Source organism: Vulpes vulpes, chromosome 2, assembly GCF_048418805.1.
Source record: "Vulpes vulpes isolate BD-2025 chromosome 2, VulVul3, whole genome shotgun sequence".
NCBI classification, from domain to species: Eukaryota; Metazoa; Chordata; class Mammalia; order Carnivora; family Canidae; genus Vulpes; species Vulpes vulpes.
This window is the reverse complement of record NC_132781.1, coordinates 55,369,951-55,397,445: the sequence shown is the minus strand read 5'-3', so window position 1 is coordinate 55,397,445 and position 27,495 is coordinate 55,369,951. Positions and strand designations below refer to the sequence as shown.

Sequence of the window (27,495 nt, the reverse complement as noted above, 5' to 3'; positions counted from 1 at the left end):
GAGGTCAGGCAGGCCCTCACTGCTCCCAGCAGTCCTGGGGGCAGAATCACTCCACAAACATCCGCTGAGCCACCCAAGGCCCTGAGCCCTCTCTAATTGCTCTTGTGGTGCAAATTAGGGTGGCAGGTGCTGCCCTGCTCCCTAATCAGCTTGGGGGCAGTCTGCCTCCCAGAGGCGAGCTCACCCCCAGGGGCAGAGTACCAGGGGGCCCCTACTTTGCCATATACAGCACCAGACATGAGGTGGCAGGGGAGGCTGGAACCTTCTCATGTAGCACCTCCTCATCCTAATCAGCATGCTGTCTCCTCTGGATATTCAGACGTTTGCATTTTTTATAGCATTAGTAATCATGACAGTTTAGTAGAAACCCAGTGCTGGGAAATGCACAGAGTACATACTATGTGCCAGGCATCAGCTCATTTCCAAAGCAACCCAGGTTGTAGTTACTAATGCTGACACAGTTAGCCAGGGGAGGGTGCTGAGATTGGACTGGCAAAATGGCCAGGCCTGGTTGACGCAAGTGGGAGAGCAAGAGCTCATGGCACATCCCTCTGCCAGGAACACTGCCCCCCACACCTCAGATTCAGCACAAATGTCACCTTTTCAGAGAGGCTTCCTTGGTTGTTTTCAGGTAGATGCTTTCCGTGCCTGTCACAGCTCTTGTCACTCTTTAAGTCCTTGTCACTCTTTAGGTGACAGACTTATTTCTTGTCTGACTCCTGTCTCTCCTGCAAGACGGGGCCTCCCTGCTGTGATCCCAGGGCCCAGCACTGGGAAGGGCTCAGTCACGGGCCTGATGGAAGGGCATAAACACCCTCCCACCACCTCTGTCTTCTCAGCAAGTGTCCCTCTTGGGACCTGGAGATAGAGATGAGCCCTAGGCCACAGGGAAGGACAGGGAAGGCAGGTGGGGAACGGTACCTGAGCCAAGGATGGTGGGCCTCGCCTTGGGGGGCCGGGACCCTGTGAGGGAGTTGGTGCCATTGTTGGTCCCACCACCCTTGCGCGTCAGCTGCAGGGAGGAGTCCTGGCCTGGGATGGAGATGGACTTGGCAGTGGATGGTGGCCTGGAGAGAACAGATGGCTGTGACTGGGGTGCCCCACATTCGGGGTCAAAGACAGGGGAGCCCAAGAGCCCAGAGGAGGGAAGAGTCCCTGTGCAACACTCCCTCAGCCTGCACCCACACTCACGTCTTGAAGCAGGGGTCTCCGGATAGCAGGAGCATTCCGATGGTGACCTGCACAGAGGGAGAAATCAGCCATACCACTCTCCCTGTGACCCAGGTGTTCCCCTGTGGCCCCTCTGCTGTGGCTCCAGATGGGCTGGGGCTGGACTCTGAGCCCATCTCTGCCTCTTGCTGGACCTGGTGAAGCCACCAAAATGCATTGAGCCCGTTTCCTTGGGTGGAGGATAGAATTAATCCGACACCTCCTCCTGGGATGGGTAGAGAGGACTAGGGGAGATGAGGCTTTGCACAGTTCAGCACCTGGCACAGTGCACAAGCAGAAAAAGCTAGCAACTCTGATTCCAGAACTGCAATTAGGAGAGGGGCCACTGTTCCTTCTCCAGCCTCTGGACCTACTCATATCATCGCAGGCAGGCGGGAGGCTCCCGGAGCCCACCTGGTGGGGAGGGGGTACACAGAGTCCAACATGTAGGGCAGAGGCTTGGTAACAGTTTGTTGAGTGAAACAGGAAGTCGTCAGAAATTCAATGTCTACCTGGGCAGAGATTTGGGCAAGGCAAGGTTGGGACCCCAAGTCTGGGCTGAGATAGAGCAACAGGAAAAGGGTGATGGGATAGGAAATGGGTACTCCTATCACTGACAAAAATGGAGATTACTGGGCTGAGGTTTTTTTTTTTTTTTTTTTAATTTTATGTAAGAGAGATCGAGAAAGAATGTGCACGAGCAGGGGAGGGTAGAGGGACAGGGAGAGAGAATCTCAAGCAGACTGCACACCCAAGGTGGAGCCTGACATGGGATTCAATTCCACAACCCTGAGATCATGACTTGAGCCAAAACCAAGAGTCTAACACTTTACTGAGCCACCCAGGTGCCCTCACTGTTTTTTGATAAATAAATTCTACGCCCCTGTGGAGCCTGGTGCTCCCTGAGGCTTTTTTTTTTTTTTTAAATAAACTATTTCATTTGACTGTGATAGCTTATAAGTAGGTGATGGCCCCAGGGTGTACACAAGGGAAGCAGCGCTCAGATACAGACTCAAGGGGAGTGAGGGCCCACAGACCCACAGACAGGACGTGGGGAAGCTGTCCTTGAAACTGAGGCCACCTGCGCCCCCCTCACACCTCCTGATTTGCTTAAGGGTGCACAGGGCCACTGGGCCGAGAATGAAAGGCCCTAGCCCCCACCAAAACTAGCCTAGACCTTTCTGGGTGCCTCTGGTTCCCTCTGCAAAGGATCCAGGAAGTTGCAGAGCCCCTGTCCACCACCTGCAGCCTGGCTCTACTTCAGACACAACACGTTCCCATTGGGTCAACTACTCATAGAGGTGTGGTTAGGACAAGACTGTTTTCTCAGCCAAGTGGAAGGCTGGGGGAAGAGGAAGAGAGGTGTGCTGGCAGCGGCAGATGCCCAGATAGCTCTGTCCTGAGAGGCCAAAGAGTCAGCTGCCTGGAGGGAGGGAGCTGCCCCAGCCACTGGAAACCTGCATGTAGCTGGGCTCTAGAAGAAGCCACCCTCGGTTTGCCCAGGTCAAGGGATGGCAGGTTCTCCCACTCACAGATCAGGCAGCCTCATGTCACACAGGGCAATGGTTGGGAGCTGGACTGTGGAGTCAAATAGCTGGCGGTCAGCTCTGCCTGTGACCCCAGGCAAATGATCTATCTAACCTCTGTGCCTCAACCCCCTCCCATGCAAAACCAGGCCCCACACCCCATAGGGCTGTTGTCAGACAACATGAGCAGAGAGGTGGCAAGCGCTCAGGGATGTTCATCTCACCAAACCCTTACAGAGACTGCTGGGATCCACTGCTGATCCCTGATTAAAGATGGGGAAACTGAGGCCAGTGGCAGAGCCAGAGTTCTGAGGGTAGCTTTCTGACCCCAGGACCACACCTTCCCAATGTCGGGGACGGGGACCTGTATTTTTAGCCACCCTCCAGGGGACTCTGCTGAGGAGGTCTGCCCCCGCCCTTGGTGGCAGGGCCCTGGTACCTTGAGGATGGAATTGTCCTGACGAGTGTTTTTCGTGTCGTATCCCTCCAGCAGGCAGCAGCGCACCGTGGAGCCTGAGCCTGCGAATTCGGCTAGGTTCAAGTCGGCAAAGCCCAGCTGGGAAGGACAGAGGAGAGTGTGGGAGGGCTGCAGGGGGTGTGGGTGTGCAGCGCAGCTGCGCAAGGGTTAACTTGGGGGAGTGGGCAGGCAGATCCCTGGACTGCCCCACAGCCCAGGCTGAGTGTTGCATAATGGCACCCAAGGACAGAGGCTGGTCCAGAGCTCATATCCCTGAGCCGCACAAAGCGCCCTTTGTGCCACATCCCGGCGTGCACTGGGGCAGCGCCTGAGATGAAAGGACATTGTTGCCTGTCACACAGAGGCATTGTTCCCTGGGAAACAAGGCTGTGCTGTGGGAGCCGCCAGGCCAGCGGGCAGGGGGGCGGGAAGCCCCGTGGGAACTTGGTATGGGGGAGGGGGCAGGCAGGAGTCCCTCCCAGAGGATGGAATGAGGGGCTGGGGGAAACACCTGGCTGCTCCTGGGACACAGGGTGAGGCGCCAGGGGCATGGAGGGAAGAGGGAGAACATTCAAGAACAGGGTGTAGGAGTGGGGAAGGTCTTCTGTGGAAGTCATGTCTCCAGACCTGGGTAGGGGGGGAAACTGGGTTAAGGTGAGGGCATGCTGGGATTAGGGACTTGGGGGACAACCAAACCAACAGGTGGCACTTACTGAGCACCTATTGCATGCAAGTCTCTACTGTAGAGTTTAGAGATGTACAAGCCAGAATCAGAGACTTGGGAGGTTCACATCCCAGCCCTGTCATCAAGTCAGAGAGACCCCCATTTGGCAGGGAAGGGAACTAAGGTTCTGGGGGGTAAGTGACGTGCCCAGGGTCCGAGCCAGGCCTGAGACCAGGACCAACCAGCTCCAGTCCAGTCCCTCTGGGCCCCAGCTTCCTTCCTTGGAGAATGCGAGCAGGGCCTGCCAAGGGCATTTGACTACAGGACAGAAGGGAAGGGCCTGCAGGTCTGACACGTGCTGGGTGCCTGGTGAGTGTCCGCTGCATGAAAGTGGGAGGCTGCAGCATGACTTAACGGGAGGAGAAATTTCCACTGTGGTGGCACCTTCCACAGCCCAGTTCTAGCCACCCTGCCCTCTGTTTCTGCAAAAGGCCACCAGTGCCCCAGCCGGGGCAGAGTGCATGGTCCAAAACACGGAGCTTCCTGAGCTCCGGTCAGTGGGAAGGGGCACGCCTTTCACGCAGGGCGAGGTGAGGTAAAGGCATTTCCCCTCTGGGCGGACTGAGCCCACCGTCTGCCACCAGGCCACCTCCCAAGAGCCACGGACAGTGGGCTGTGAGTCCCCACTAAGAAAGAGATCCAGGCCAGAACAGGCTAAAGCCAGAGGCAACCGTGGCAGAGCTGCTTTCTCTTGCTGGTCACAGTAGGTGCCATGCAGATGGCAACAACACCGATGTGCCACAGCGGGGACTGGTTGGGTACCCACCACCCAGCCATACAGGGGGCCACTGCCAGCAAGAGAGTAATTCATGAAAATATGCCCACAGCATACTGGCAAATGAAAACCACGCTGCAGAATTTGTTTAGAACAAGTCCCTTTTGTGTCTTTAAAAATCCTACCGTCTGCAAGCACACGAGTACACACCGGGATGCTCATTTTGCATTCCTCTAAACTGCATGCACATGTTTTACTCGCTGCTTTGCGTGTACATTTCATAATTTTCTTTTTCTTAAAAGATCTGGGAAGACCTTAACAAATCCAAGAATGGGGTCTGGGCAGAAAGAGTGCAGAGGAAGGGGATGGAAACAGCCCTCTTCACTCTGGACTTTTGTACCATTTGTGCTATAACAAAGCATGTGGCAGCTTTGTATTGAGTGCAAAGACTATATTGATAATAAATTTCAATAAAGATATTTCCAAAAAAAAATATATCTCATGCAGCGCTGAGTGTCTCCTGCTTGGTGCAGAGAGGGTCTGGAAATTCTCTCACACCTGTTCCATCCCACTGTCCCTTCACAGCCCCACTCACCTTAGAATAAGCCTTCCCGCCTTTCAGCTCCTACAGAGAGACACACAGAAGCAGCAGTGTGACTAGGGAATCCAAGGGACCTCCTGCATTGCCCCAGCCTCCCCACTCCACTGCAACCAATCTGACCACTGCGGGGGGGGGGGGGGGGGGGGGGGGGGGGGTGTCAAGCAAAGTAGCAGAGGGACCCACTCCTTGCTCTCTGGAGGGGACAGGTCAGGGGATGAGTCTAAAGCCACTGGTTTAGTGGCCTCACACCCCCGCGTTGGCCATGGACTCCCAGCCCCCAGCCCCAGCCGCGAGGCCCAGCCTCACCTTGCGCACCGACACACGGAAGATGCAAGGGTCCAGCAGGCCAGTGGCTGGGTTGGCACTCATCTTACACACAAAGGTGAACCTCTTCCGCCACCGCACGCAGTTCTCCTGCACTTCCTCCCTGCAGGGCAGACAGACAGGTGAGCACAAGCACGCAGTTCGAAGCAGGTATCAGGGACAGGGCTGGCGTTTAGGGAGGGGACAGAAGGAGGAGAGGAGCTCTCACTTTTTACTTTGTATCACAAAGTGACTGTATTTTCATAACAGGAACAAGCTTGTGTTAAGTGTTATAAAAACAAAAAAATTAAGTAATACAAAATGGAAAAACAACAAGGTAGGGGTGAGGTCAAGCAGGGGGCAGCTACTACTTCCCCCTACTTTCAGTGCTGCTCCCACCTCTTGTTCTGTGGTTTTGGGGGGCTCCTTCCTCTGCCATTATCTCCCACCAGCCCCTGGCCATTCAATGGACCCTCATCACAGTCCTTCCAAACTGGCCCAAGAGCCCATTTTACAGGTGAAAAGTGAAGTATATCGCCAGTGTCACCCAGTCAGGAAACAGCTGGCATCCGCTCAGTGCTGCCTGGCTTCAGAGACCCCTTCTTCACCACTAACAATAACAACAACAGTAGTAGTAACAATAACAGCATTTCAGGCTGGTATCATGCTTCCCCTGTGCCAGACAGCACTCACAGCACTTTAGTGGAGCTGCTCCAAGGGCCAGAGACCCATGATCATGCCAACCCTTCTAGCAACTGCCTGGGACAGCTACTACCATTAAGCCAATCCCTCATTCACAGAAACCGGGAGTTGGGGGGCCAAGACCCTGGCCTGAGGCCCACCACGTGCACAGCAGAACAGGGACTTGGACCTGAGTAGTAGGCTCCCGGTAGCACATCCTTCACTTACACCATATCAGCCTGTGACACCAACCTGGAGTCCTTGGCTTCCCTGATGCTAACTGGGGAGCTGGTCTTCAGCCCAAATCCTTCTGTACCTGGGGGTATTACCACACTGAAAAATCCAGCACCCCCTTAATAAGGAAATGCTTTGTGTCCTGGGAGTGAGTGGAGCCTCGGGGAGCGCTCATCCTGTCTCTCCCAGCTGCTCAGCAGGCTCTGGGGTGGCAGGGGCAAGCTCCATGGCCCAGCACAGCTCCCTGTCCTCCCTACAGTCCGCCTGGCAGAGTCTGTGCTCAGGAAGGGGTGGCCACGGAAGGGAAGGGAAGGCAGGGAGTGAGAGACATTATCTCTGTCCCATCATCCCATCTAACAGGAATGGCCATGTTGGACAGCTGAGGAAGTGACTGCTCCACACCCCGGGAACCCCAGGATCACAGGTTAACTGCCAGACTAGGCCTCAGGGTAGAGGGTCAGCACAAGTGGAGTATCATCTGAACATGGGTGTGTTCGCTTCTCACATAAACTCCAACAGTAGGCTCTATACCCCCCTCTTTGACAGCTGAGGGTACTGAGGTGCCAAGAGACTGCCCCAGATCACATCCCCAGTGACTGGCAATCCCAGATTTGAACCCAGGACCGTCTGACTAGTCAATGTGTTCAGCCATCACCTTGGTTCACAGGTCAGAGTCTGGAAAAGCCCGGCAGGCAGAACTCACTGGGGTTTCCCGGCCAGCAGCCCTGATCTGTACTCAAGAAACATACCCACGTCTCCCAGTGCCAAGTACGCATCAGGCCCTAAGCTCTGCAGGGGACCGTATTCACAGATCAACACTGACAGTTACCCAGCGATGACTCAGTGTCACCAGGAGAGGGTGGAGGGAGGGGTGAGTCAGAGTAGGTGACTGGCCGCAGGGAGGTGACATTCAAGCTCAAACGGGAATGAAGAGAGGGGTGTAGCCAGTAAGGGAGACAAGTTCCAGGCAGAGGAAACAGCCTGAGTGAGGAACACATATTCTTTTGGTTTCCTTGGCCTTGCCTCCCCTGCACTGAGCGTCTTCAAGGAGCCCCCTCGTGGCTCCACAAGGCTTCTCCCACATTCTGCCAGGGCCGGGACAAGGGGCAACAGGACTCAGGTCAGGCAGACCTGGACTCCAAGCCCTCGAATCGCTGAATGACTCAGCCAGGGCTTGACCTCTCTACCCTCATGGGTAGAACAGGAACACCACCCACTCGTTTATAGGCACCCAGGAGCATCACCAAGACCCTCAGGGGAAGGTCCGTGAGACGTGTCTTGACTGATGAAGACATTGGGGACTCCAGCAACTCCCTGCAGCCCCAAGACTGGGGACAAGCAGAAATGTGAGGACCAGAGGTGAGGGGGAAGAAGAGTGCCCGACCCCTGGCAGACATAGACAGGGACCCTGTCGGAAGCAGGTGTCACAGGAGAAGCAGCAGTCTGGGCTGGGGAGCATCACCTGACCGAACCGCGCTGGTTCCACCTGTTCATTCAAACATGTGCCAGTCCCTATTCTATGCGCTGGGACCAGAGCAGTAACCAACTTCCATTGTGATAGGAGGAGAAGAATGAGGTCAAGCAAACAAGAAAAAGTAATGGAAGGGAGAACTAGAATTCTCTCTACTGGCAGAGACTCTGATCTTGTATGTAGAAAATCACAAAGAATCCACTAAAAACTATCAGAATACACGAATTTGGCAAGGCTTCAGGATACAAGATCAATATACAAAAATCAGTTATTTCTATGTCCCGGTGAACATCCACAATGAAATGAAGGAAATAAGTCAATTCACAATAGCATCAGAAAGAACAAAATAAATAGGATTACATTTAAAAAAACAACTACAAAATATATATTCTGGAAAACTACAAAACATTACTGAAAGAAATTCAAGAAGATCTAAGTAGATGGAAAGACATTCCATTAGATCTTCGGGTTTCCAAAGATCTAATGCTGGTATGACAATAATCCCAAATTGAATCTAAAAACTCAATATAATCTCAGCTGGCTTCTTTGCAGAAATTTGACAAATTGATCCTCAACCTTGGAAATAAGAGAGACCAGGATAGTCAAAGCATCTAGAAAAGTAGAATAGAACATAATTAAAGATTCACATGTCTTTGACTATAAAACTTCTATAAAGCTTAATCAAGCTTATAATCAAGGAAGTATGGTTCTGGCATAAGGACAGACACATAGATCACTGGAATGGGATTATGAGTTCAGAAAAAAATCGACTGAATAGAGTCGACTGATTTTCAAAAGGGTGCCTGCCAATGGAGGAAAAGAATGGTCTTTTTAGCAAAAGTTGTTGGGACAATAAGATATTCACATGCAAAATAATGAAGTAGGACCCATTTCTTACACCATACACAGTAATTAACCCAACATGGATCAAAAACCTAAGTGTAAGAGATTAAACTACAAAATTCTTAGAAAAAAATATAGGAATACTCTTTGTGATCTGGGATTAGGCATGTTTCTCAGATATGATGCCAAAAGAAGAGGTGACAAAAGAAAAAATAGAAATACTGAACTTTATCAAAATTAACTTTTTTTTGTGACTCCCAGACCACCACCAAGAAAGGGAGAAGATAGCCCACAGAATGAAGGAAAATATTTTCAGACCATACATATTAACAAGGGACTTTTTGCTAACAATATATAAAGGACACTTACAACTTACTAGTAAGACAACCAATTTAAAAATGGGCAAATGATCTGAATACACATTTTTCCAAAGAAGTACATGAATGGGTGGCCAATAGGCACAGGAGAAAATGCTCAGCATCATTAGCCATCAGGGAAACACAGATCAAAACTATAGGGATGCCTGGGTGGCTCAATGGTTGAGTGTCTGCCTTTAGCTCAGGTGGTAATCCTGGGGTCCTGGGATCAAGACCCACATTGGGCTCCCACAAGGAGCCTGCTTCTCCCTCTGCCTGTGTCTCTGCCTCTCTCATGGATAAATACATAAAATCTTAGGGAAAAAAAACTATAATGAGTGACCACTTCGTTGTATTAAGAAGGCTATCATGATCATGACAAGAGTTGGAGAGGATAAGGAGAAACTGGAGCCCTCGCACACCACTGGTCAGAATCTAAAGCAGCCGCTTTAGAAAATCATCCCGGGGGGATCCCTGGGTGGCTCAGCGGTTTAGCGCCTGCTTTTGGCCCAGGGCGCGATCCTCGAGTCCCGGGATCGAGTCCCGCGTCAGGCTCCCGGCATGGAGCCTGCTTCTCCCTCTGCCTGTGTTTCTGCCTCTCTCTCTCTATCATGAATAAATAAATAAATCTTTAAAAAAAAAAAAAAAAAGAAAGAAAGAAAGAAAAAGAAAAAATCATCCTGGCACTTCCTCAAAGGTTAAACATAGTTACCTTAGGACTCAGCAATGCTACTCCTAGGAAGAGAAACGAAACATACGTCCACATACAAAATTGTACACAAATGGGGATCCCTGGGTGGCTCAGCAGTTTAGCGCCTGCCTTCCGCCCAGGGCGTGATCCTGGAGGCCCACATCGGGCTCCCTGCATGGAGCCTGCTTCTCCCTCTGCCTGTGTCTCTCATGAATAAATAAATAAAATATTTTTAAAAATTGTACACAAATGTACACAGCAGTCCTCACAAGAGCCAAAAAATAAAAGCAACCTGAATGTCCATCCACCAGTGAATGCATCCATAAAATATGGTCTATCCCTACCATGGAGTATGATTCAGTAGTCAAAAGAAATTAAGGGCTGACACCCGCTACAATGTGGATGAACCCTGAAAAATGCTAAGTGAAAGAAGCCTGTCACAACTGCATATTGTGATTCCACTCATATGAAATGTCCACAATGGGCAAAGCCCTAAGCGACAGAGACTGGTGACTGCAGAGGCCAGGGGAGTCAGGAGGGAAATGCAGAGTGACTGCTAATGGGCTGATGGGTATAGGGTCTCTTTTTGGGGTGACAAAAATGTTCTAAAATTTACTGTGCTGATGGTCACACCACTCTGCACAGACTACAAACCAATGAACCTACACTTTAGACAGGTGAAAAACCAAAAAACACGGTAGGTCAGACAAAAAGAGAAAAATGGGGAAGACAGAGGGTAAGGTGGGTAGGGCTGAAAAGAGATAAGAAGGTGAGGGCTGCTATTTCAGGCAGATGGCTGGGGAAAGCTCTAAGGCAGTGACACCTGAGCCGGGTGAGCATGCTGAGCAAAGATGCAAAAACTGGGGAAAGCTGTCCAGATGCATGAACAGCAAATGTAAAGGCCCTGAGATAGAAATATGCTTGGCAAATGGAAGCGTGACATGGAGGCAAGTGGCTGAATGGGGCTGGGGAGCAGATGTGGTTGGTAGTAAAGGGGGATTAGGTAGCACACATCAGGACCTCAAGGGCCATGATGAGGTCTTTGAGTCTTATTCTGATGGTGGCTGGGTCTTGCTACAATGGCTTGAGGCAGAGGCAGAGAGCAACCCCAGAGTAGGTGGATGGAAGAGCAAAAAGAGCAGAAACACTTCCCAAGCAACCAGAGGCCCAAGCCTAAATGGGGGATCTGGGGATAGCCATGGCTCCCACACAGGCCCTCAGATCTCTACCTACCCCCTCCACTCAACTCAGCCCAGGAGTTGGAAGCAGCTGCTGGAGATCTGAGGAGGAAGCTCACAAGGCTGGGCATGTCGAAACACCCAAAGGAATTAGGATTAGTGTCTGGGAACAAAAGCTGATATATCGGATTGTAGGCTCTCTCCCTTCCCCTTTGTGAGTCTGCCCTGGGAATGCTGGCCAGGAAGCCTGAGGCTCTCTCCGGGTTCCTGTGGGCCTGCCAGACCAGGCCAGAGAAAGCCACTCCATGCCCTCCCAGGCTCAGGTAACAGGCGCCTTCCTCTCCCTCCACAGGAAGATGGGCCAGGGCAGGGCTCACAGGATCAGCGCCGGGCCTCCCCGTTGTTTCCACAGGGCTCTAAACACACACTATTAAATGCCACCACTCCCACGGGAAGAGGCTCACAGCCCCACCCCGGCCCACCCCAGGAGGTCACAGCAAGGGTAAAATAAATACCCTAGCAGCAGCCCTTTCCCAAAGGCCTACTATGTGCCACCTGGAACCCTTCAACATTGAATGCTGGGTGTCATCATGCCCGCTTCACAGGGGAGGCTCAGTAAGGCTGAGTAACTCACCCATAGTCAGAGTTGTGAGGAGTGGAGACCAGTGTGGAACCCGAGCGCTTCTGTGTCCAGAGCCCATGTCATAGAACCAGAGATGGCACAGCCAGGACTTGGCCCTATAGCTGCCTCTGGAGAAAGGGAGTCGGACATCCTTGGTCGAGTGGGATAGAGTCCCAGGCTCAGGACAAGGACAATGGAGGGAGAGGAGCAGAGGGCCGGGGAGGGGTGTTCATATAAACAGCAGGAATAAGGAACCAGGGGAGGCAGCAGGCAGTGCCCAGGTGCAGAGACCATGAGAGAAGGTGACTAGGAAGGTGACATCTGAGCAAAGAGCTGAAGGAGGTGAGACAGTGACTCATGCCCTGGAGAAACAGCAGCCCAGGCAGAAGGGCCAGTTTTCACACTGCTGAGCTCCTGAGGTGGGACAGTGACTGACAGGTTTACCAAAATGCAAAGAGACCAGTGTGGCTGGAGCCAGGAGGAAGGCTGGAGACAAGATCTTGGCCCCAGCTTCCAAACTGTGCAGAGGTGCCAGCAATCCTGGGCCCATGTGCATAGGCAGGTAGAGAAGCACAGGAAGACGAGACGAGGGGGAGGGTAACTGTGCCCTTTTCTTTTGGAACTGGAAGTATCAATGTGGCCTTTTTAACAACCATGACTGGGGGAAAAAATGAACTCTGGGAGTGCCCAGCGGTGCCATGAGGCCCTAGGCCACAAAGCCACTGTGGGGAACGACCCCAGGAAGAGCAGAGGCTCCGTGCAAGACTCCTGAAGGGTGACCGGGACCCTGAAAGCCGAGCGCCACCTCACACCACTGTGACCTGGATGGACCGCAGGCCCAGGGGACAGGGACCCCGCCTGCCTGGGCACCCTTGGCCTCCACGTGCATCTGCAACAGCAGGAGACACAGTGAGTGCCTATCTCAGAAAGAGGGGGAGCATGAAAGAATTAAGACCAATGAGCATCTATGAAAAAAAGTCATAATAACATGTTTGTTAAGAAAACACAGGCCTGGGCGTCCCCACCGCTCGTCCTGCTGATGTGGCTGAGGACAGGCCGGGAAACAGAACTGTAAAGATGAAGGAGCCAAGCCCGGAGAGGAGCCCATTCAGAACCCTGGACGCTAGGCTCCCAGGCAAGGGGCTTGCTGCATCTGCACGCTGCCATGAGGGGACAATGGTCAGAGGAAGGAGGGAGCTCACAGCAGGTCTGGCTAGGGTGGGATGAGGGACACCAGGGCCATCTTCTTCATTTCTGTCCAAGAATCATTTCTATAATATAAATTTAAATTGAAAAATGAGAAAAGGGTATGGGGTTAGGAGGGTGTGAGGTTAGGGGGACTGGTCCAAAGCAAAGGGGCTGTAACCTCTCGTCTCCGTGATTCACAGCCTGGACCCAGACTTACCCTCTCACAGGGCCAGGTGCCCCCCAGGAAATGGTGAGGAGGACCTCGGCGTGCTGCAGCCTGGGGTTTCAAGTGTGAGTCCCCAGCTCCATGCTGCCAGGGACAGGTAATTACAGAGACTGGGTTTTCAGGGGAGTTTTGTTTTTAGGTTTAAGATATACAATTAGACGCCTGAATCCCAGAGAGGCGGGGCAAGCCCTCCACCCACCGCAGCCCACTGTGGCCATACCAATGGCAGAATTCAGTTATTTCTGGGTTGTCCTAAAATAGGGCAAAGCACCGCACCAGGCTGCAGTCCTCAGGCCAGCAGAACTCCCTTGGAGCTCCCCTGGCCCCAAATCCCGGCCAAGGCCTCTATTACACATCCACAAAGACTTACTGTGGGTGCTGGCTTGGCATGGGGCCTGGGTGGGTGTGGGGACATGGCAGGAGCAGACCTGGAGGAGGCCACAGTTGAATGGGGGAGACAGACACTTCACAAGTGACTGGTAACTGCCACCAGCCTCCAAGAATGCAGACAAGAGCCTGACCTGCTCTGGGGCAGTGACACCAGAGCTGGGACCTCAAGGTAAGACTGGTCAGGTGAAGATTAGACGAGATGTCTGAGGCAATGGAAACAGTCCAAGCAGACCCCGAGGGAAGGAGGTGGCTTCTGGGGGCACAGGATCAGGCTGCTGAGTGACCCCCCAGGAGGTCCATCTCGGGGGGGCCCTGACTTCTTCATCTGCAAGAAGGGTGACACTGCCTACCGCCTTAGTGCTGTGTCTGGTTTCTTCCTCCTGCTCAGCTTGGTGGCGAACATGGACAATTCTGGCAACACAGTATATGTGGCCAAGTCTTCCTAGCATCTGCTTCACTGTGTGTCAGAGACCAGAGAAGGCAGGTGGTAGCCACCACTGGGGCCCCACACAGATGAAGAAAGCACCTCATCTGTCACACTATCTCCCCAGAGCCCAGAACAGAGCTGCACAGAGTGGGACTCTCACTTTAGACCACTTTCCCTGCCCCTCAGGCTTATCTTTAATCAATCAATAATAAAAGCAGGTCTTGCTCATTGAGCTCATTCTACAGGATACATGTTTGTTTGTTTTTTTAATTTTACTTATTTATTCATGAGAGACAAAGAGAGTGAGAGAGAGAGAGGCAGAAAGACAGGCAGAGGGAGAAGCAGGCTCCATGCAGGGAGCCCGACGTGGGACTCAATCCTGGGTCTCCAGGATCACGCCCTGGGCTGAAGGCAGCGCTAAACCACTGAGCCACTCAGGGATCCCAGGATACATGTTTTGTATATATGACTATCTGAATTCTACCACAATCCTATGAGGTGTGTACCATTATCATTCCCATTTTACAGATGAAGAAATTGAGATTGAGAGAAGGCAAGATAGGCCCTAAGTCACAAAACAGGGCTGGATGCTGACCTGAGGTAGCCTGACATCAAGGCCACATCTCCACTGCTTCCTCATGTCAGTTCCCCTCAAAAGCAGGATGGTAAGTGGACACCTAGGAGGAAGGAAATGCTTCTTCCCAAGCCCCAGCAACTGAAGAGTCTCAAGGCTGTGAAGGTGGCAGGTCGGATTGAACTGAGCCACCATCCTTAGCCTTTCACATTGAGAGCTGGTTAGAAATTCAGGATTCCCAGCAGGAGTCACCCCAGAGTCCAAGCTCTATGGTTCCCAAGGTTGGCCCACTGCCACATCCCCAGCACCTGGCCCAGACCGGCATCATCACCCAGAAAGTGCAGCAAGATCCCACAGCCTTAGCACCCCCAGGGTCTCCATCACCCAGGTGATAAGGAGTCAGGGCTAATGGGAGCCACCTCCTGGCCACATGTTGCCACACCCACAGGGTCCTTGCAGACAGGGACCAAACAGGCCATTCGGTGCCACTCCCTAGAGTCAGAGCAAAGATGGAACATGGCCAGCAGTCATGAGAGGAACAGAAAGTCAGGAGCACGGAATCTGGGGTATTGATGGGGCAGCCCCTGGAACAGGTGCCAGCGTGACACCACACCCACAGTCAGCACTTCACCGTCCCAGCCCCTGGGCTCGTCTGCACATCTGCCTCATTACCACTGCCCAGCACAGAGCCCTAGCCTGGTAGGAGGCAGCTCAGCCATGGCCACAAGCAGGGCCCAGGAAAACAGCGCTTCTCAGACTCAAGGGAACACTGAAAAACCTGTGGCTCATCACCCAGATTCCCAGACACTGCCAGAACTACAGACTACAGGGCAGGGTGTCCCTCTCAACCTTAGAGCTAGTGACATTTGGAGATGGAAATTCTGGAGGCTTTAGCGGGGCAACCTGTACACTGCAAGATATTTAGCAGCATCTTGCCAGTAGCACAACATCAGCTATAACAACCAAAAATATCTTTGGACACTATCAACTGTCCCCCCAGGGGACAAAGTCACCCCACTGAGAATCACTGCTGCAGGTCTTGGACTGAACCCGACACAGGGTTCAATCTCACGACTCTGAGATCACAACCTGAGCCAAAATCAAACTAAGCCCAGGTGTCTCGGGGACTGAACTTCTTAATGTCACCTGGGATTCTGATGCAGGAGCTGGGCACACAACTAACAGAGGACATACTCAGGAGCAATGAGTGGGACCCCAGGGACCTCCCAGCCCCAGCTGTGCTCCTAGGTTCCTGAGAGGACTGCTTCCTGGGTTCTTCCTATCTGGCCCCTACAATGACAGGTAACCAGAGCAAGGCTGTATCACCTAAGTCCCTACCACTGGTCCAGCAGCCGGGGGTGGGGGTGGGGGCAGGAGGTGGGGGTGCCCTGTCTCGAGGCCAGCCTGTGGCTTCTCCGCCACGCCCACTCCATGATTTCCAGTCCTTGGCTGGGTTCCTGGCAGAGCAAGCGGCGGTCCCAGTGATGCGGCCAAGGTTCCCGGCTGATGAAACGCAGCCCAGGCAGCCCAAGCCGGGAGAGTCTAATAAGGAAACAATTTAAATCAACAACATCTGCCTGTGCTTCCCTGAAGAGAAGAGAGTACAGCCGCCTGGGGAGGGGCCCACCCTGGGGACCAGCCAAGGCGTCCATCCAGGGGCCGTGGGGCGGTAGAGCTTCCATCCCAGCGACGTGGCCAACGTGGCAGCCCAGCAGCATCTGCCTCCTGCCAGGAATTCAGGGCTGCGCGCAAGGAAAGCAGCTTGCTGCGGTTCTGACACAGCCAGCGGCTCCTCCTGCAACAGGATGAGGCAGCAGTCAGTTCCTAGAAGCCAGCCACTCTGTGCTGACACTGGAGTGCTCAGAGAGGTGTTGTCACCAGCCACCCCCAAGACCCCTTCTCTGCTCCCCTGCCAATATGAGCCCTGCTGCTGGCCCAAGAGTAAAGGCTGGCATTAGCAAGTGACCCATGGAAGTACAGAGTGGACAGCCCACTGGGGGCTGCAGCAACTCCAGATTGAAAAAGGAGAGGGGGGCAGGCAAATCACTCAGGCCTGGTGGGGAAGCATCAGGGGTGGGAGTAAAGATTCTGGAGTCAGATGTACCTGAATTTGAATCCTGCCACTCTCAGCCCAATAACCTTGAGCTGGATCAAAAAAACCCCACAGTGAGCAGGTGCCAGCTTCCCCATTTTATGTACACAGGCACACAGCCTCCCTGCTCAGCCTTCCATATGCAGTCAGGCCTCAGAGGCAGCTTCCACACTACCCAGGTGAAGGCTGCTATTCTCAAGTGGCAACAATGGGCCACTCTCTCTTGCTCTTCTAGCCCAAGAGGAGAGTAGGCCACTGAAAGGATCCAAAGTAAACCCCTAGCTTTGACCAAGTGCTGGTCCAATCCCACACACCTATACAAAGATGCCCCCACTACCCAGTGTGGCCCAGCGGGTCCTGTTTTCTAGGCCTCCTGGCACATATGCCAGGTGCTACTCAAGCACTGACTCTCTGCAGGCATGACCACCACCCACCTCACAGATAAGCAAACTCTCAAGAAGTCCACTGGTCACACAGGAGGTGCTGATCTGTCTTCCCAAACCCTACCTCAGGAGCCCACCCCTAGAGGGTACTCATGCTGAATTACCATCAGAAGTAACTGAGACCAATGGTCCAGCAGGAAGCCAGGCGCACCAGGCCCCTAATGGAGTCCCCCTTTCCCCATCCTGGACCATACATCTGGATGTTTCCCCAGGCCTTGAGCCTGTCTGGGATAACCCAGGAGGTAAACCGGCAGGTGGCCCAGGCAGGAATGTCCAGGCCACTCCTGGCTGACTCACATCTGGGTGGTGTTTGAATCATCCAAGGAAGGAAAGAGAGGAGGGAGGGAATCCCATCCCCAGAACCCTGTTCCTTGAGTGGCTGGTCTTCAGCAAGTCAGGGGGCTGTCCCTATCCTTTGAGCCCCTACCCAACCTCATTAGGCCTTTCTGGAAAGCACCCTTCCCCCAACTACTGCAGCTAGACAAATCACTTCTTCTAGGCCTGGGTCTCAGGTATGGTGAAAATACAAGGTTCCCGTGTCTCAGAGTATGAAGCTCTTAGAGGCAGGGCCTTTGTCTCACCCACTGCTGCTTTGGAGTCTTGAGGATAGCAGCTGGCCCACAGTAGGTACTCAGGAAGTATCTAATGACTGACTAACTTAGTGATCTTCACAGCCCTGCTCCTAACAAGGGCTGTCACAGGCCTTCTTAAAATGCTCCTTCCACCTCCACAAAAGGGCCATTCCTGCTGTGGTTGGCCCATGTCCTCTGGTTCTCTGCAGAGTCCAAGGGGTCAAGGGCTATCGTCACCTCTGGAGCTGTTCCCAGGTGTTCCCACTGCCCCACACATGGCTCCCCAGTCTTCTGAGGTGACCAAGGAATACTCAGAGGCCACTCATTCAGAGTCACGTCTCCGCACAGACTCAGACCTGTTTTTCCAGGCATCTTCAGCATCTCCCCAAGATTCCAACCACAGGACAAGGGGCTCAGGGTCAGGTGGGGCTCACCAATATCTACCTCCTCAACACCTGATTCTCCAACAGACTCATGCAGACCCTGGGCCACTCACTGCCTCCATCACTCATGCATGCTACACATATCAACTGAGCATTTCCTACACTGAGCCAGGCCTGAGGAGGACACTGGAGATACATCCAGAACAAGCCTGGGCCTCAGTCTTGTCTGCCTCCAAAATGTGTGTGTCTCACTCAGGTCCAGGTGATTCTTCTTTAGCCAACTCATAACCTTTGGGAGGTGCTGGAGCCTTCTCCTGGCATTCAAGGAGAATACCAGTCAGTCAAAGGCCCATTCCCAAAGAGAGGGGTCAGGGCCAGAGCAGGCGGGAGAAGCCAATGTCTCCTTCCCCCCATGGTGCTAGATCTCCTCTGAGAGCGGACGCAGCTAATGGTCTTCCCCGGCTCACCGGCCCCAGGTCAGGGACCATGGCTGTCTTGGTCATTGCTGGGCCCGGTGCCTAGTGCAAAGCCAGGGCAGCAGCCTGGCTCTAATCACAAATGTTTGCTGACTGGGTGAACCACAGGAAGAGAGAAGAAAAACAATTAAAAGGAGAGACAAAGGAACATGGACCTTTCCCTTCTGCTCTCACCCTTGGGTCCCCTCCAATAACTGTCCTAGATTAATACCAATCACTGCCAAACTTCGCTGAGCCCTTACTCTGGCCCGGGGCTGTGCTGGGTATACAGCTGGTGTTAATCCACTTAACCAAACACCAAGCAGCTTATCACCCCCATTTCACAGAGGAGGAAAGCAAGGCTCAGAGACATCCGTGGTCTGGAAGCCTCAGGAGCCCATCCTCCCTCTGAACTGCCAAGCCCCCCAGGCCAGCAGCCCCCGCTGGGGTTTTTGCAAGCACCAGAAGGAAAATCTGCAGCCAGAGAAGACCGTTGGCAGCTGCCAAGATGAGTTACAGCCTCATAAACAGGAGCGATGCTTATCAGGTCAGAACGGTTCAGATTGCCCCACCAGCAAGACCTCCCTCCAGGCTTCCAGGCAGCCAAGAAAGCGCCTCACTTTTGTCTAGAGGTACCCAGCACTCCCAAAGGCGTGGGATGTCTTATGGCTGTTGCTGACACACGTGTGTAGATGTTGTCAGTGCTGGGCTCACAGATTCTCAGAACAGCCCCACATAACCAGCCCCCAAGGAGCAGGACAGGCCCCAGAAGCCCCTTCCGGGCGTGACTGCCACCCTGACAAAGAGAACATCATCCTGACTCATATCAGGTTGGGTTTTTTAAATCAGATTGCTTCTGAGCTTTGTATCAACAACATCACACAGCACACTGTCTGCTTCCTTCCCTTCCACGTTGTTTGTGACGCCCGTCCTGGTTATGAGTAGCAGTGGCTCGTTCATTCTCATTCTCACTGCAGAAGAGGCTTGAGCCTTGTTTGGAACCATTCCATGATGACAGCTGACAGCCACCTCTCCTTCTGCAAACTGGAGCCCCAAGTGGACAACCCGAGGGCGGCCCTTGCTGGTCCCAAAACCCAAATCTCTTCTGGGGCACCCCCCTAGGAAAGGTCAAACTCCTCCCCATGGCCTCCTGCCACTGCAGGCCCGCAGGCCACTGGGCCCTCCAGCTCAGCACTCTCATCCTTGCCCTCCCTCTGCCCCAGTCTGCACTTCTCCCCACCACCTGGCCACTTTTCCCTGGGACCAAACCCAGCACCACTGCCTGAGGAGGGGCCCTGGGACTGCAGGGCTGTGTCCCCAAGAGCCGCCAAGCCCCCCCCCCCCAGAAGGTGGTCAGGAAACTGTCCCCTGCGGGACTAGGAGCCACAGGTGTGCTGTCTCCACATGTCTGCTCTTAGAGAGGAAGCGGTGGGAGGAGAAGGGTGCACTGAAGGCGAACAGGACCCAGACTTCTGCCTTCCCCGGAACCCTTCCCCACACTAGGCTGTGCATCTTTCCTCTCTCAGCAAGTTCAGTTGGCTTTCAGTTGCCAGGTGCATGGCCTTGTGCTGAACAGGTAGTCCTCCCACCCTCACGTGAGCATCCCCACACCACTTGATGGAGGAACAAGCCAAGGCTGAAAGGACAAAGCTTCCAGCCAGAGAGCCAGCAACCAGCTGCCAAGGTCCAACAACAGAGCCCGGGGTGGGCCCCAGCCCTCTCTTCATCCCTGTCCCACCAGGAGCATCCCCTCCTCCCACAGAGGGTTCACCCAACACAACCCATCGGTGCCCCCAGCTGCCTCTCAATCCCAGCCTTTGAGCCCATGGCGGCACCCAGCTGCCTGGTAAGCGGGTGAGGGCTGCTCCTGACACAGGCTGATACCTCTGGCCCCCAGGGTGGGGAGGGGCCATACCCAAGCAGCTGGCAGTGGCCGGCACACGATCTGGCACACGATCCAGCACCACCAGTGCCCATGCTGGTTCAGTGCCAAGGGAGAAAAGTTCCAGCCCTGTGCCAGCACCAACAGGCAGCAGCAGGAAGCCCTAGAACTAAGATGTAACGATGCCACTCTTGCCCACAGTCTGGGGAAGGAGCTAAGAGGCAGGGACAGAGACCATAGTGTCCTAAGATGAGGACTCACAGTGGGTTTACGAGGCAAGAGTCCCAGGAAGGCTTCCGGGAGAGGTGGCTCTTAGGCTGAGCAGGAGTTTTGCCAAGTGAAGCAATGAGGGTAGGGAGCTTGAAATCAACGTAACTGCAGAAGCAAACAACTACAAGAGTAAGGCATGGTGGAAGCAAGGAGCAGAGCCCCAGGAGAGACAGGGGCCTCCCCACTCTGAGGGTCCCCTGGCTTCCTCACCCACTCCCCTGTCCCCAGCAGAATATGACACTGGGGACCTCCACCTCTAGTGGGGGCTATTTTTGGCCTGTTGGGAGGGGGGCTCAAAGTTGGCTGTGGAGTGGGGTCCTTCCCTGCAGGTAGGACCCCACCCTGACCCAGCGCAGGCCCTTTTGGGGACAGTGCCCCAGATGGCACTGGCTCAGAGCCAAGCACCCCAAGATGGGGCAGGTTCAAAGCAATGAGGGCAAAAACCCCCACAGAGACCCACTAGGGACCCTGTGCTCCAATATGATAGCATGCCTCTTAGGCACTAAGTGTGCTCCTCACTCATTCCCACCCCTCTGAAGGGCAGAAAGCCCCAAAGGGAAAGTGTCCTTTTCCTACAGCGCCACACAGAAATCACAAGACAGAGACAGCACCCCAGTCAGTCCTGGCCCACAAAGAAGTGCCAGCTGCCATGGGACAGGTAGGGGTGGGGGTGGGGGGAACTGAGGTGCACCACCCAGCCCACCACTGTGACTCAGCCCCTGGGATGGGAGGATGGACTGCAGTGTGTACTGTGTCTCTAGTATGTGCCAGAAACCAAGCTGGACGTTTGACAGGCATTATCTCACTGTGTCCTCCCAAGAACACTGTGAGGCAGGCACTACCAGCCCCACTTGGTAGGGTCTAAGGGACTAAATCCCTCACCCAAGGTCACACAGGCAGCAAGAAGCAGAACAGGAATGTCCTTCCCAGTCCTATGTCGGGGGGAGGGCACCAGCCTGACCAATTAGGCAGAAAGTCCTCCATCAGAGCTGCTTCCTCCCAACTGCTGAACCAAGTTGGCCAGAGAGGGCTGCTGGCTGGCCACTCTCAGCTGACATCTGGACAAGGTTGGGGGTCGGTGGCTCCAAGCCTGCGTGTGAGAGCTATTCCAAATTCAAGGTGTCAAAAGAGGCGCAGAGGAGAAACCAAGGGTTCACAAGCACAGCCCTAAACAGACACCAATACTAAGTGCAGGCTGGGCAGTGTCAGGCCTTACCAAGGCCACCACTGGCATGGTGTGACCTCATGGAGAGCTGTAGGCCCAGGGGATGACAGACTTCAGGTCACAGAGTGCACCTGAAGCTGTGGGGGCTGGCCTGGTGTATCCACAACCAGAAGCATTTGCCAGACAAGGTGGATAATGAAGAGAGACATCCCTCGCTGCCCTCACCTTCGTCTCTTTCTAAGCAAATCTTATGTTTCTCCCCTGCTCAAACTTTGTTGTGGCTGTCTGGTAGGAAGAAGATAAACGTACCCCAGCTGCCAGGGTGTTATACTGCCCATCCCCAACAACATGCAAGTGACCGCAGGGTCACCACATGGCAGTCACCAGACTGCATACACTCAGTCTCCGGGCTTCTGAGACATGTGAACAGACACACTAGCAGCCATCACAAGGCTCAGCAGGGCTTCCCGAATGCAAGTCAGGACTTTCAGGTACTAAACAAGCAGAGTTCAAGTGCACTCAGGGCCCTCAGACACACAAAGTCATCACTGCTAAGAACCCCTGGCCGGAGTGGCTCCCAGGACAGACCACAAAGCAAAGAACAGGCCTCAGGGAATAGCCTTGGCTCCACAGAGCCAGATCACCTCAGGTCAGGGCTCTGCCATTGCCAGGCTGGCAGACAAGTAGCAGGGACTGCCAGGGTGGCACCTGCCAAAGGTGTGGCCAGCTGGTGGCAAAGACCAGGTCCAAGGAGCAGAGAGCAAAGCCAGGACCAGGCTGGGCAGCTTCGGGCTTCACCATGGGCACCAGCAGCACGGTCTGACCCCACAGGGACCCAGCAGCTGGCCTGGTGCCACCGCCTGGCTGCCTGGGGTGGCCTCTACAGCCTGCCAGCAGGACTTTCTCCATAGGTGCCTGCCTCTCATGTCCCTCAGCCTGCTCATAGAAGGCCTTTCACAGGGGCCTCAGGCAGGACCTAGTAAAACAAGGGAGGCAGACTATGGCAGAGATCCAAAGGTGTGCAGTGGGGTCAGGAGCCTAGAGCAGCATCCCATGGAGAAGGCAGCTGCAAAGCCCCTTGGGCCAAATGCTGCCACGTGGCACTGTTGCCAGATATCCAATTTAAAAGAAATCGAAAGTCTGGATTTTTATTCTGTCAAAAACTATTAGAGCACAGTACGGGGCAGTAAAATCCTAGCTACATTTGGCCACTGTGCACCCTGTGAACTTCCATCTTCAGGCAACCACTAAGCACTAGGTGTGGTGCCAGGTGCTTCAGGACCAGGAAACCCACCTGCCCACTCTGCCTGCCAACCTTCTCTCCAAGATGTCTGCTCTTCTCCCTCTACCTGCTACCACACAACTGGGCCAGCAAAACCCACCTGGCCAGCTCCAACTGTCCCTTATGGGGTACTGGTCAGGACCCCTTGCATCTTCTCCATTCAGCAGCCAAAAGCCATCATCCTAATGGGCAAACCAGGCCACACTCCCCCCCCCCCACCCGTCAGCTGGACCACCAAGATGGTCAGGCCTGGCCACTCCTCATCTTCATTTTCACCAGTCCCTCCCTATCCCGTTGGCCATTGGCCAAGGAAGGGTTCTCCACCTGTCTCCTCCTGAGGGGACTTGCTATATGGTAAATCAATGCCTCCTTCTTGCTCCCTTCCCTGGCACCGCCAGCACGTGCATGGGCCAGACCACAGGTCCTGTGCCAGCTGGGCAGAGACACCTCTTGGGATGTTTGGGATTCTTCTTGCCTGAAGGATGGATTGGCTCAAGGCTGGAAGCCTGCACCCAGCCTGCCCTGGAGAGACCATGGCCCAGGCTGCTGCCTCTCAACTCACCAGACTTGGCTGGGACCTCTGCACTCCTCCCAGGACCCCTGAGAAAGCCTTCCAGATGCCATCTGGATGCATCTGCCTGAAAGGACTCCAAGCAGGGACCTTGGCAAATGCCCACTATGCCCCAGTGCCAGCCCATGCCTGGCCCCAAATCCATGGCAGTGATTTTAGCTTCACCCGCACTTCTGGCCCTAGAGCCCCTTTTCCTCAGATATCACAGAATCTAATCCAAATCTAGACTTTCCTATTGCCATCCAACCCAATAAAAAAAGGTCTGAGGACATCACATGTGGCTGTAGCTGCTTCCAGCCCTCTGCCACCAAGGCAAGGCAGGACTTTGGAGCCAGGCCTGCCCAATTTACATCACAGCCCTGCTACTCCCTGGCTGAGTGAAATGGGTCCATCACTTCAGCTCTCTTGAGCAGTTTCCTCATCAGCTCAGGGGGTGGTTCCAGGGCTCAACTGATCACCCATTCGAGGAGCTCAGCAGATCCCCTGCATCCAGTTAAGTGCACATCGAAGGCAGTTTAAACCCTAAGGGTAAATAGGATATCTTCCCAATTACATTACCAGCCGAGTGACTTCTGGCATATGGCTTAACCTCTCTGGCTTTGGTGTCCCCCTCACCCCGATGGCCAAGAGGATTAATGGACATACCACTTGCAAAACACTGGCACATAGCACGGGCCCTTGGAGCACAGTAGCTGTGAGGATTACGGTTTGTAAGGAGGCCCAAGATGAGGCTGGGGAACAGCATGGCATACCACCTGCTTTACCTGCTCAAATTGGGTCAGGCTGGAGCTGTGTACCCAGCTGTTGCCATAGCACCCAACACACAGAAACACTCCAACTAGGAAGGCGGGCGCTGCAGGGGTGGGGCCTCAGGGCCTTACTCAGACAACACCCATGCTGCCACCAGCAGTCTCCAGGCCATCCCAGGGGGCCCTGGGGTTGGGAAGAGTATGCTACTGGATCTGTGCCCAGGACCTAAGCAGGTCTCCTCACCCCTGACCCTACCGCAACTCCAAAACAATGGGGCCTTGGCCATCTGGAGGGGTGGGCTGTGAGGTAAGGCTCCCAGGCTACAGAATAGAATGGGTGGGATGGGAGTGGAGAGAGTAGGAGCCCAGGAACCCCTATCTCCTGGGCAAAAGCCAAAGCAGCTCTAAAGCAACCTCAGGTTCCAATGTCCCTGTCTGCTCGCTGCAGCCACACCAGCAAGAGACAGGTACTCAGGGCCCACCATGTGCCCAGCCTTAGGGGCTCAGTATCAGCTCCTCCCTCCACAATCCTCTCAGGTTTCAACCAGGACTAGGGCTGGGAAAGGTTGTTTGGGCTCAGCTGGGTTCAGGGAATCCCTGGCCCCTTGCCAGGAGGGAAGAAGGGGAGGCAGAGGTGAAATCCAGACACTGTGGGCCAAAACCTGGAACTTTCCAGAGTTTCCCAGATGAGGGGGCAGGTTTAGGGCAATGGAAAGACTGAAAGGTAGGGTGACAATGGCCCCAGTGCCTGGGAGGTGACCTCAGTCTGAGGCTGAATATTGATTGCTTGGTGGGATCTAAAACCCTGCTCCACCCCTAGCTCACATGTGGGCCCTCTGCTGACTCCAGCTGGTCCCTGGGAAGTGGGAGGACTAGGGCCCGGAGGCTGAACCCCTCTGCCATAATAACCACAACTGCTGCAACAATTTGCCCGAGACAGACGTGGCACAGCCGTTATCCATTATCCTCACAACTCTGGGGGCAGATATGACTTCTCTCATTTCACAGACAAGGAAACCAAGGCTCAAAGGTAGAACAAGATAGTGGTTAAAAACACACCCTGACTGAATCTGGGCTCTTCTCTATTAGCTCAAGCAAATCACTCCCTCCCTGAGCCTCAGTTTTCACCTCTGTAAAATGGGGATAATAATCCTACAGTGCCCCCCCATCTCTACCCCCCTCCATGGGATAGTCCAGGAATTAGGGAAGAAGTGCTAGTAAAATGGGGAGCACAGCACCAACAAATGCTGGTTCTTAGAATCTGAGAGGTTAGGTAACTTGCCCAAGATCACCCAGTGAGTGTCAGACCCCAGACCCTAGCCCTGAGCACAATCCTTCCCATCCCTCCAAACCTCGGGCTGCTCTGTGGGTGGCCACAGGATCCCAGCCTTCCCAGGCAGCAGAAGACTGCCACCAGCCCCCACAGCAAAGGGCAGCCCTTCTGTGAATTCCTCAGATAAGCAGTTCCTGGCAGACTGGGGAGCCTCCAGGCCTGAGTGGGCCCAAGTGCAGAGAAAAGGCACCCCACCCTGTCTGCACCAGAGACTCCTAAATCTGGGTTAGGTTATATGCCAACCCCTTCACCTGCATCCTCTCAGACCACCAGATTCATCAAACAGGTCTCCAAATAGGCCAAGTTCAGTTGACAACTGCCTCCTGCGAGGTTCCTGGAAAGCCACTCACTTTCTCTTTCTGGGTCTCAGTTTCTCCATCTCAGCTCAAGTAAGGCAGCTCCAGCTAACTGGGCCCACAACGAGGCCAGAGGAGCAAAGGGACAGACCAGGGAAGGGAACCAGCATGTCCTAGGCACTGGGCCAGGCTCTGTACTGCACTCTACCTACTGAAACTTCTCCACAACTCTGACAGAGACCTGTTATTGAGCCCAGGAAGTGACAGAGCTGGGACTTAAAACCCCATCTGTCAGACTCCGAGACACTCCCCCCCCACACCCCTCCCCCCGCAAGCCGAAACTGTGTGACCCCAGGTAGGCCCAGTCATTCAGAAACTCAGTCACCCTCAGCAATGAGCTGGACAGCTGGACCTGCAGGATGGGGAAGAACACATAAACTGAGCTGGACGGAGCCTCTTTCAGAGAGGGGGGCAGGCTCATTGACAAGGGCTTTTACAATGCAAAGCAGTCCAAGCCACAGCCAGAAGAGGACAGACACTCAGAGAGGGCTGGGCAGGCCAAAATCCAGCCACCTCCCTCCAGCCAGACCGGGAGTGCCTGGGAACCTGTGGCTGGCCCAGGCTCTAAATCATATGACAGCCCAAGCGGCCAGCTGGGTGCAAGGTGGCATGGAATACTCCTCTCGGTCTCAGACCTTCCAGGCACAAACCCCAGTGGGCTCTTTGCACAGGTCTGAGGAATGAGCCTGTGGGCAGGGCCCCAAGAGGGAGTTGAAAGAAGGAACCCACACCTATCCAGCTGGTCACCTGCAGACGGTACCGGCATCCTGCCAGTTTGCTCAGGCCCAGACCTCCCACATCACTCAGCCCTGCCTTGTGCAAACCTGCCCCAGACACACATAATCCCCAGGACTCTCTGGGCCCAGAGGGGTGCTTCCATGTGCCAAGTGGCTAGATCTGGCCCATCATCCCCCGCCCCCCTCCTCTGCAGACGCCACTGCCCAGCTCCTACCTTGACGACAAGCTGACAAAATCCCCGCCATCCAGCAGCCGGACCTTGCAGAAGAGGACTCCGTTCACGAAGGGGACCGCAGTCAGCTCCTCCAGGGTGAAAGTGGTTTGGAATTTGAATTTCTTCTTCTTCATCAAGAAAGCCATGAGCGAATTCCCTGAGTCTGAAGCCCCGAAGGCCAAAAAAAAGGGGGGGGGACCAGAAATCCCCAGGATTCCTTTCCCTACACCACACCCCCTCCTCAAAACATCAGAGCCCGATCCCGCCCAGATGGTGGCGAAGGCGGCTGAGCGGGCGGGGATCTGAGTCCGGAGGGCCCAGGTCTGAGCGACCAGTCCAGTTCGTGGGCCGGCTGGCTTCACCGTCGGGACGCCGGGATTCGGAGGGGCTCGGAGTGGCCGGGGGCTTCACCGGCATGTAAACGGCGGGGCATGGCCCAGGAGGCAGGGGCTGGGGTGGTGGGCGGCGCGCGAGCGGCCGCGCTGGCGGGCAGCATCCCGCACCGCGGTCCCCGGGGAGCTCTCGCCGCGCTACCGGGCGCGGCTGGCGGACCCGTGAGGCGGAGGACGGCCCC

At 54.4% G+C, this 27,495-nt stretch overlaps 1 protein-coding gene across 1 annotated transcript in view; it reads right to left on the bottom strand.

The window, feature by feature from the left end:
• The window catches only part of EEIG1 (estrogen-induced osteoclastogenesis regulator 1), a 34,115-nt gene extending 6,620 nt beyond the window's left edge, over positions 1-27,495 (bottom strand). Inside the window, exons 1-6 of the mRNA XM_026009381.2 lie at positions 26,922-27,495; positions 5,539-5,659; positions 5,227-5,256; positions 3,175-3,291; positions 1,192-1,238; positions 922-1,067 (exon numbers count right to left, since the gene is read on the bottom strand). Of these exons, the coding sequence (XP_025865166.1) occupies positions 922-1,067; positions 1,192-1,238; positions 3,175-3,291; positions 5,227-5,256; positions 5,539-5,659; positions 26,922-27,067 (607 nt within the window). The 5' untranslated portion in view covers positions 27,068-27,495. The remainder of the gene's footprint in view (positions 1-921; positions 1,068-1,191; positions 1,239-3,174; positions 3,292-5,226; positions 5,257-5,538; positions 5,660-26,921) is intronic.